The following is a 10,327-nucleotide window of genomic DNA, read 5'->3' as shown; positions in this document are numbered from 1 at the left end:
TTTCTTTTATGAGAAAGAAATTCATTAATCTGTAGTTGTGTAGGAAAAAGCCTAACACTGGACTCAGTGAGCTAATGTCAACCCTCTGTGAGGCTGCTGTCCATTTGTGTGCTCTGGGATGAAATCCGGCTGTTGCCTTCCTGTGTCTTGCGTTTCTCACGCTCCTTGCTGATGGCCTCTTCCTTCATCTCCAGAGCCAGCAGCACGCCATCTCCCTGATACTTGTTCCATGGGGACATTTCTTTGTGAATATCCCTATCTGCTTTCAAATGAGGACCCTAACAAAACGTACTTACCTTTAATGGAGAATATAATTTTGTATTCAATAGTACATACTCTTTTTATACTATAAATGTCCCTGAAAGAAACAGCTTTCTAGGGACCACCCGCTTGAGGGCCCCCCTTCTGTCCTTCTCTAAGACTGGAGCTTTCTTTCTCCCAACAAACATACTCTGCTCTTAACCTCCATTTGTTCCTAAAATCCATTCTTGGGTTTTAGAGAACACAAACTCTTCCAAGGTATCTTTCAGGTAGGGAGTTTCATTTTCCCCCTATATCACTTGTTAAAATATTGTAAAACATAAGAGATAAGAAGGAAAACAACTAATTATAAAGAAGTGTGTTAAACTCTGCGACATTATAATTTCTCATGACTGGGCCCTGACCTAGCACAGTAGCAGCCTTTAACTACCCGAGTCAATAATTGTCGTCATTCCATCTTAGTTACTCTGGAAGCCAAAAAGTATATTTAAGTTGAAGTGAAACAAAGAACAGTGCTGGACACTTTCTGTTAGAAGTGGTCTCAGTGGCTGGTCTAACTAAATTAGATTAAACTCTTTTTTCCCACCTTTGTCTCTTTTGTGAATTATCTTGAACTGCTTCATTTGGAGGTCCTGAGTGAGGTTTTTCCAGGAGTAAGATACTTGTGTTGGGGGGTGTCCAGGCCTCAATTCCAGTAGGCTGCTTCAAGGGGGTTTGGTACTGAAGCTGAGTTCAGCTAACCCTCTGGAAGTGGCTGAGGCTTGGTGGCCAAGGCTGGAATATACCTCTCATGGAGGTATATTGAATACACACTCCATTTGCCCCAGAGGGACCTGAGCATGCTTGACCTTTAATTTGACCTTTGCAACTCAATTGGCCCTGATATACATGCCAAGCTACAGAAGTTGGAGGGATTTGCATGGATACACTTCTCAGAACTAGTGGAGACAACAGGGGTCACACTCTCCAACACCAGGAAAGCGCTACCTGGCTCTCATTCTGAATCCTAAACTGGCTTTTGATCAAAAGGGCCCTGTCCCCACGGGGGCTGTATTTTGTTCGTTGTTATTTCCCTCTAGCAAGATCCCCAGTGGATGTTGTTTCTCTCAGGGGAGTCCTAAGAGGCTTGCTATGCTTGGTCATTTTGTTAGCCAAGATGACCTCTGCATTTGTTCTGGGTTAAACCATTCAAAAGCTTTGGAATTAGTGTAAGATAGGTCTGAGAGAATCAAATTTCTTCCCAAGATATTATTGTCTTTTTTTTTTGTGGAACTAGGGATTGAACTCAGGCCCTTGCGCTTGCCAAGCAAACGCTTATTCTACTGAGCTATCTCCCTGGCCCCCTGTTGTTTTTCTTTGTCTCTCCGAATTGTGTGATTTGTCTTCCCCAGTGTGTCCTGGGTCCTGGATGTGTCTGCACCCTGAGGTCACAATGGAATCAGTGTTCAGGGCTGGAGGAGTTCTCCTTGTCCTGCTGCTGCCCTTCCTGCCACTTGGAACTCCTTTACTGCTTTGGAAGTAGTTCCAGGGATGCGGGGGGCACCAAGATCAGTTTCCTTACATAGACTTCTTGGCTCTATGAGTTTCAAATGTTGTCTCAATGGCTCAGGATATGTGTGCATAGAATCCCTGGTTGTGTACTGGTTGTCACAGATAAATCTTTAGTGTCCAAATCCCCTATTCTGCCTTCACTCCCAGAGGAAGACGACCACCTCATCCTGAGTGCTGTGGCACCACCACCTCATGTTCCCAGAGTGGGGGCTCCTGAAGAGGGACTAAACCCACATGAGCAGGATGGGGAGTCACTACAGGCCCTCCACTGAGTGACAGGATTCAGGGAACCTACACTGTGCCTCAAAGCCCACCCTGCCCTGCTCCTGTGGGGAGGGAGGACATGGAAATTTCTGACCCTGTTTCCGTTCTGCCCCTAAGAGGCAATGCTGGTAGAGCAAGGAGGGAACCTCCACTCCACCTCAGTGTATGTCCCTTTTTCTACTAATGATTTTATATATTCTGGAGAAACCAGAATCCCTCATTCATGGAGCAGCCATGTGCTTTATTTGGCTCTTTAGAATCAGTGTTTAGGACATACTACCCCACTTGGGATGAGTGTCAACAAATTGTCTTGACTTTGTTTAAGGCAGATGAGAGAAATAGAATTCAAAGGACAGCAGAGGAACAGGTGAGATTAGAAACCAGGAACAACTCAGGAAGTAGAGCCAGTGGTAGCCTGCATCTGGCCCAGGGAGAAGCCCAAGGGAATTACAGAGGATGGAATGAAAACTTTAAGGGATCTTCACACTGCTCTGAGGAAAGGGCTCTTGTATGCTGGGTTGTCACCCCACTAACTTACACACAGTATCAGAGGTATATCAGGGACTGAGTCAGAGTCCATAGTTTTCCTTGAAGATCTCATGGAGGTATATTGAATACACACTCCATTCGCCTCAGAGGGACCTGAGCACGCTTGACCTTTAATTTGACCTTTGCAACTCAGTTGGCCCTGATATACATGCCAAGCTACAGAAGTTGGAGGGATTTGCATGGATACACTTCTCAGAACTAGTGGAGACAGTTCAGAAGGTGTTTCAAAACAGAGATGATGCAGAGTGCAAATATAGACAGGCAAAGAGGAAAGTGATGTCTGGTATGTGTAGGAAGCAAGCTCAGCTTAGACTTGGAGGTCACGGAGAAAGGAATAGATGGGGGTGAGGTTGATGCATGTCCCAGGACTGAATCAGTGTAGATGCTGGAAGGAAAAGGGTCATTTTAGGAAAGAGTGTCCAAAACTGATTTGTGAGAAGGGAGAAAAAGGATGAGTTTGTGGTGGATGCGGTGCATGAGTCAGATCGGCGGGGGCGTGGGTCCTTGTGCCTCAGTGCAAGGGAAACCAGGCTAACAGCAAAGACTGGAGGAAAACCCCCAAGTCTCCTGCTTGATACAGAGGGAGACTTATATGCAGTTATTCCTCTGATTGTCCCAGTCTCTAGGCTGCAGTATACAGGCTCAGGGTGTGACTTGCCAGACCTCCTCATATTCTTTCTGTGAGCCTCAACAGGTTCAACTAGGAAAACAAGAAGTTAGCACTCATTCCTGTTAATGCCAGGCTGCCGTTCTCTCCACTGGGCTGAGATCTCCTTTAAAAGGTGTGTGCTCCAATTTATTTTTCCTCAGAAGGGCCTGCTGTTGCTACTTGCAGGAGTAGCAAATGCCCCGTGGAAACTGGTGTCTCAACTGTGTCTTTTCTTCTTCAAGGAGAATACTAGCTGATAGTTGCCACTGTGTTGAGCAATCTGAGGTGCCACAGACTCTCCCCTAATGGAATCAGATTATATTTCAGGTTTGGGCTGAGGATGACCCACCGGCATCATACCCCAAGTTTCTCCTGTGAAGGTCTCTAAGAAAAAGGCTCAGATATGGGTCCAAACTCTGAAATTCCTTGGGATCACCTTAAAGGGAGGGATTCATTCATTCTCAACTCTCCAGACCTAAACTAGTCAAGGGTTGAAAGAACCAAAACCCCAAAAGGCAATATCTTATGGTCATGGAATGCAGGAAAGGTATAAAAGCCCAGATCCAAAGACTCCTCAAGGCAGTGATATTGAAGGAATGTCAGTCCCCCTGGAATCCTCTTTTCCTTTCAGTTTGAAAGCTCAGGACAAAATGGATATTGGCCCATTCAAGACTTAAGGGCTATAAATGCCTTAGCTGTGACCCTACTCCCTTCTGTGCCTAACCTTTACATCCTGTTAAGCCTGCTTCCATCTAGCCAGGTCTGGCATACTGCACTGGGTTTGAAGGATGAGTTCTTTTGTGTCCCCTTGTCAATTGCATCCAGGAATTGTTCCCCTTTTAATATGAGGATCTAGAGGGGTGATGTAAGTGCCAGTTGATATGGACATGACATCCTCAAGGATTTAAGAACTCACCAACTATTTTGGGGGAAGATTTATCAAAAGATCTGGTACTGTTTGGTGAAAACAATCCTAAATTTCCCTCTTGCAGTGTGTAGACAATTTTGTTGCTGGTCACTGAGACCCAGCAATTATGTGACATGGGAGACAAAAAGGCTGTTAGAGCAGTTACAGAACATGGGGTATTGGGTCTGTAAGAAAAAGGCTCAGATATGAGTCCAAACTATGAAATTCCTTGGGATCACCTTAAAGGGAGGGATTCATTCATTCTCAACTTTTCAGACCTAAACTATTCAAGGGTTGAAAGAGCCAAAACCCCCAAAGGAATGACGTGAATTCTTGGGTACAGTGAGGTATAGCCATCTGTGGGTACCACATTTGGCTACTACTGCTAAACCTTTATATGAACCCCTGGAGGGAATAATAACCATCTCCTGGACTGGAAGTTTGAAAATGGCAAAACGTGTTTGAGGAATTAAAGAGCTGCTTTGGCCCTAGCTCTGGCCTTGCCAGATATCGCTAAGTCCTTCCAGGTGTTTTTTCATGAGACAGAAGGAGCTGCAAAGGGAGTTTTGACTCAGATCTTGGGACCATGGGGGTGCCCTATGGTTTACCTATTTAAGAAACTGGACTACATGGCAGCTGGTTGGCTATCTGTCTTGTGGGCCATGGTTGCAGTTGCTGTCTTGGTGAAGAGGCTGATAATTTTTTTCCATAATTTTATTGAGAAACAAATAGCAATGAGACAGTTTCAAATCAAATTGTTAGGACAGTTTCAATAATAAAACACATTGCATACATTCTTCCTAATGGTTAATTGCTGTATAAGATGCGGACATGATATCCTATTTACAAACACCATTAGCACAAATCTCTCTATTCATTAGGAGAACGTAACTATATATCTATCCTAACCACTTTGAATACAAAATGTACATTCATTTGCATCCCCTTTTTTTGTTAAGTTCTGTTATTTGAATATTATAGGTGTGTAAACTCAGCAAAATATTCTAAAAGAGTCCAGTAGCCCATAATAGTATTGGGTCTTCTGCTTGACTGGCAGTGTCAGAAATTGTTGACCTGAGTCCCCTACAGCTCAGCATAACAGCATGGCTTTACTTCTTATATTTCGTTTTCATACTTTTTTGCTGGATGAGGTCCAACCAAGGTAAAGCAGGACCTATACAGCAAGAGTTGTAGCTTTTGGGTCTGATAAGGTCAGTGAAATCCCCTCAGGATTTATCCTGAGAACCTGTACCTCAGATTGTAGAACCTTTGTCAGTGTCAGCCATGTAGATGAGTCACGGCCATTGCTTGGCCAATGTGCTCTCTGTGAAAGCCTGAGAGAATGTTTTCTCTCCATGTGATTCTCCTTAGGCACATTCTACATCATCGATCACTTTCAAGAGGCTGATAAGTTGACTCAAGGACAGATGCTGAGTGTGTTTGTGCCACAATAAGTGCAGATGCTGCTGCTGCACTGCCCTGGTGGAAAGTGGCTGTTTGCTACCAACCTGGTTTTGTACCAAGGAGCCCTTCTTGAAGACTTACATTTCATTCTTGCAGAACTTGCAGGCCATTAACCCTGTTTCTCTTTTGCCAGTGTTGTTGGAACCCCTGAAACATGATTGTATAGAAGCTTTTTGAGGCTGTTTATTCTTCAAGACCTCACCTGCATGACCCAGCTCTTGAGGACCCTGAGCTCATCTTGTTCTCAGATGTCATCAGTATGGTATTGGGTGGGATCCGGAAGACAGGAACAGCCACTGTGGCTCGGGAACCAACTGTCCAGTCAGGAGCATTGCCTTCTGGTGCTTCAGCCCAAGGGCCAAATTGATTGCTTTTACTAGGGCCTTGGAGATAGGGCAAAACAAGAGGGTAAATGTTTTCTCAGACTCCTGGTCTCCTGCCACTTTCCATGTACTTTTGTGCCATCTACCAGGAGAGAGGCACAAGTTTGGTGGCGCTGCTTCTCTGACCACTGAAGTACTTAGAGACAGAGATAATGCAGGCCAAGTCAGAAGGAGGATGAGAAAGAAATGGATGGCAAATTTTGCCAGGAGGAAGAGTGCTCCTATCAGAGCAATGGGACATTTTGCATTTCAACAACTACATAGCAAAGCCCATTTGGGCCAGACAGCTATCGCAGAATGGCTTGACCACTAGTTTATATATCTAGACTTTGTAACCCTGTGTGCATCTGTGGCCAGTAAATGTGTGACTTGTACTAATAGAAACCTACTTTCTCACTCGCAATGGGAGCTAGGCATCCCCCAACAGGGAACCCTCCCTTTTGAGGACATGGAAGTGGATTGCAACAAAATCAAGCCTATGACAGGAAATGGACAGTATTTGTTGGTGCTTATTTGCACCTACTCAGGATGGGTAGAGTCCATGCTAACAAAAACTGAGACCTCCAGAGAGATGACGAACACATTGATGGAGGTAGTCATCCCCCAATTTGGCTCCCCATGACATTCCAGGTTCTCGGCTATGGATTCATCACTGACAAATAAAATAGTGGGTAGCTCAAGCCCCACTAGCTCTTCTACCACCCAGATCTTGTACACCTCGGAGTTCTCAATGGCTCAAGCAAAAGAGGTTTCCAGCCAACCCACTGCAAGGTACCCACTGCTCCAAGTGACACTGCTCCAAGTGACACTGCTCCTGTCAGCAGCTTCCATTGGATGACTGGCAACACCTCTCAACCCAGAAGAATAAAGGGGGCACCTCTGTAACTCCATCCTCAAAAGCCCACAATTTGATGCTATGGGACTCAGACAGGCTGTGCTTACTTCTCTGCAACTTCCCTGTGCTCAGCAGACTGAGGGTTTTCTTGTCCCAATATGTAAAATATGGAATCCCTGCTTTTGGAAGGAGAAGGCTTACCCAGCAAAACATTCCATCCCTGCTTGAGAAGTCCAACAATGAACAATCAGTCAGTACTCCTGTGAATGTGAGGTTGAAAACCCTGACATGATCCCAGTTCAGTCTGGGCTGCACTATGTCCAGACACAGTGGGGGGAAACTGTGACAAAGAAGAGGCATATTGCCCACATAGGCATTATGAGACGATCAAGTCTGAAGGAGGAACCTGCGATGGGGATCCCCACAGGACCTTGTAGCCTGCACACAAACTGATGGATATAGTTACGTGCATAAGGAAAGATGCACCTGTTGCTGCTCTGGATATTCAGAAGGGTTTTGCATCCAGGATAGAATTGTTTTTTAAAAATGTTGATGATCTGCTTTGGTCTATGGGACTCATTTGGGTAGTGCATATGTGCACTGTGAATACTGGCCACATTCCGTGGTGATTACTACTAGGAACCAACATGGGTATTTAGGCTGAGATGAAACAGAATGGGGACAGACACTTTTTGCTTTGTTAAATTGGGAAGTGGTCTTGGAGACTATGGAAATTGGATTAAATCTTTATGCATGTTCATCTCTCTGGAAATCATCTTGTGCTATTTCATCTCTATCTTGTATTGTGTTATCCTAGTAATCTTATGCAATTTCTGAATGGATTGCAATAATTGATGTTAGTAATTTTTCTATATAAGGAAACATGCAAAAATTATTTCAGGAAAATATAGGATGGAGGGCTGGTGAGATGGCTCAGTGGTCTAAAGCACCTACTTAGAAAGGGCTTGGCAAAGCACAGGGACCACGGTTCAATCCCCCAGCACCACATGCCAGCCAGCCCTGCCCCCTGGTGGGCTGAGCTGGCCACACACACACACACACACACACACACACACAAATAAATAAAATTAAAAAAAAAAGAAAATATAGGATGGAATCAAATTGATTCATAGGAAAAATGAGAACATGTATGATAGGAAGTATTTCTGGATTGCTGATAACACTTCAAGATCAATTAAATAATTTCTGTTGGGTATGAAATACACTGAGATATAAATTTTATCCAGCTGACTTAAAATTTTTAGCTTCCTATCCTTTGAATATATCTATATTACTATAATTTATTGTATTTTATTTTAATAATGTATTTTAAATTGTACATTTTTAAATTCTTTTTTAAAAAATATCATGATTGCAGTCTGATACCTAGAAAGGTCTCCTTGCTGTATAATTTGTGTTTTTTTTCATTCATACTCAAATTATCTTTATGTGTTGCAAAGTTGTGAATCTTAATTTCTGGCCTACGGGCCCTTGAAAAATTTTTTGTAAGATTTCTTGGAGAATTAGGAGTGTCTTCCTTCAAGGAGGTTTTACTTTGGTAGCTAATCATTGACAATGCTGTTTTACACTAATTTCATGACTGTTGATTTCTATGTTCTCTAAATCAGGTGTTTTCAGAGTAAACTTAGGCAGTGTTGCTCTGCAGCCACTATTTCTGAATTAAATCTTTTTCTCTCTCATTTCTCAATTTCCTCTGACCCTTCTTTTCAGGTCCTGGTAGTTGTGGACAGAGGAGTTGTCTGTTCATCTTTGTTCCACTCTCACAGGTATTCCTGCTTGCCCCCAGATTAGAGGCTGCCAGGATCCCTCATCGGGTGAGTTCTAGGTCTGTCATCTTGTTTTGTGGTCCACACATCCTGGAGAAGGAGCTCAGTCATGACCAATGTCCTAGGCTCAGCTTCAGGATAAATGTGGCTGTGGAAAAGTCATTTTTTGGTCATAGAAAACAAATTTTCTTAGAAGTTGTCATTTTCATTTTGTCTTTCCCTTCTTTCTTCCCTCTTTCCCCTCTTACCTTGGTTTTATATTTTATATTCTTTTCTCTGCATGTGTTGTTATGTAATTGTGTTGGAAAGAACTAGGCAGCCTATTATTCCTGCAATATACAATCCATTTCGTTGCTTTTCTTTGAGATTAACATCCTTACTAAGACCATCTGGAGTTTGTAATTTTTGAAACTTCTAAAGTGATCCTAGAGTATTTGAATGAACATCTGTGGTCTTGTTGTCACCCAAGTACACTTTCTGTGTTGATATATTTAGCTTTTGATTTAATCAGTCACTTTCATACCTCAATGCCCATGAAATTTGCTTCCCTATTAGCTAATGAACTTTCATAGGTGCCTCCAGGACAAGCCCGACTTCTCAGACTTTATAAACGAGGTCTTTGCTAGGAGATCTGAGCTCCATCGGGGAGTCAGGGGCAGCAAGATGATGTCGCAGACCCAGGTGTTCGCGTGCCTCTTGCTCTGCGTCTCTGGTGAGAAAATGAACAGATGCAAAGTCCCTTAGAGTGGAATCTTTGTAGATTCAATGATGTAACTTTAAAATGCAATGCAAAGTAATATGACCTGAATATATTCTAATCAAAAAAAGCATTTGCAGCAACATTTTAAAGGATTTCTTTCAAAATTTTTAAAAGATAAATAGTGTGTGTATGTGTGCTTATATAATCAACATGCATTCCTGATTGCAGGTGTCTGCGGTGACATTGTGGTGACCCAGTCTCCAAGGTCCCTGACTGTGTCTCCTGGAGAGAGTGCCACCATCCGCTGCAAGGCCAGCCAGAGTCTTCTAGATAGTGATGACAACAAGAATTACTTATCCTGGTACCAGCAGAAACCAGGACAGTCTCCCAGACTGCTCATCTACTACGCATCCACACGGGAGTCTGGGGTCCCAGACCGGTTCAGTGGCAGTGGGTCTGGGACGGATTTCACTCTCACCATAAAAAATGTCCAAGCAGAAGATGTGGGCGACTATTACTGTCAGCAAGTTTATGATATCCCTCCCACAGTGATTCATCCTCGAACAAAAACTTCCCCTTGGGTCTCCCCAGCTGCTTGCTCCCCACAGGGCCCAGGGCTTGACACTTCCTCCTGCTGCCTGAGAGATTGTGCCCACTCTATGCACGGAAGATTTTATAGTCCCTAGTAGAATATAAAGGAGCTCTGTGTTTCCTAGATCCTTTGCTATAGGAAAATACAGCAAACATGTATGTATTAATATTCTTTTATAATAATTTACAAACTCACACCCTTAAATGAAAAAGAAATTCATTACTTTATAGGTGTGCAGGACAAAAGCTAATGGCCTCAGTGAGCTAAAGTCAACCTATTGCCAGGCTGCTCGCCCTTTATGTGCTCTTCAATGGAACCTGGCTGTTGCCTTCTTATATCTTGAGTTTCTTACACTCCTTGGCTGGTGGCCTTTTCCTTCTTCTCC

At 43.5% G+C, this 10,327-nt stretch overlaps 1 gene segment (V, D, J or C); it reads left to right on the top strand.

The window, feature by feature from the left end:
* Positions 1–8,956: 8,956 nt before the first annotated feature.
* On the top strand, positions 8,957–10,036 carry LOC101561208. The segment is given in 2 exon segments: positions 8,957–9,362; positions 9,579–10,036. Coding segments are annotated over 2 exon segments (612 nt in total).
* The last annotated feature ends 291 nt before the right edge of the window (positions 10,037–10,327 follow it).

The sequence above is a fragment of the Octodon degus genome, unplaced genomic scaffold, assembly GCF_000260255.1.
Source record: "Octodon degus isolate 3935 unplaced genomic scaffold, OctDeg1.0 scaffold00162, whole genome shotgun sequence".
Taxonomy (NCBI): Eukaryota; Metazoa; Chordata; class Mammalia; order Rodentia; family Octodontidae; genus Octodon; species Octodon degus.
Note: the sequence above shows the minus strand (reverse complement) of the source record. Positions and strands in the feature narration are given on the sequence as shown.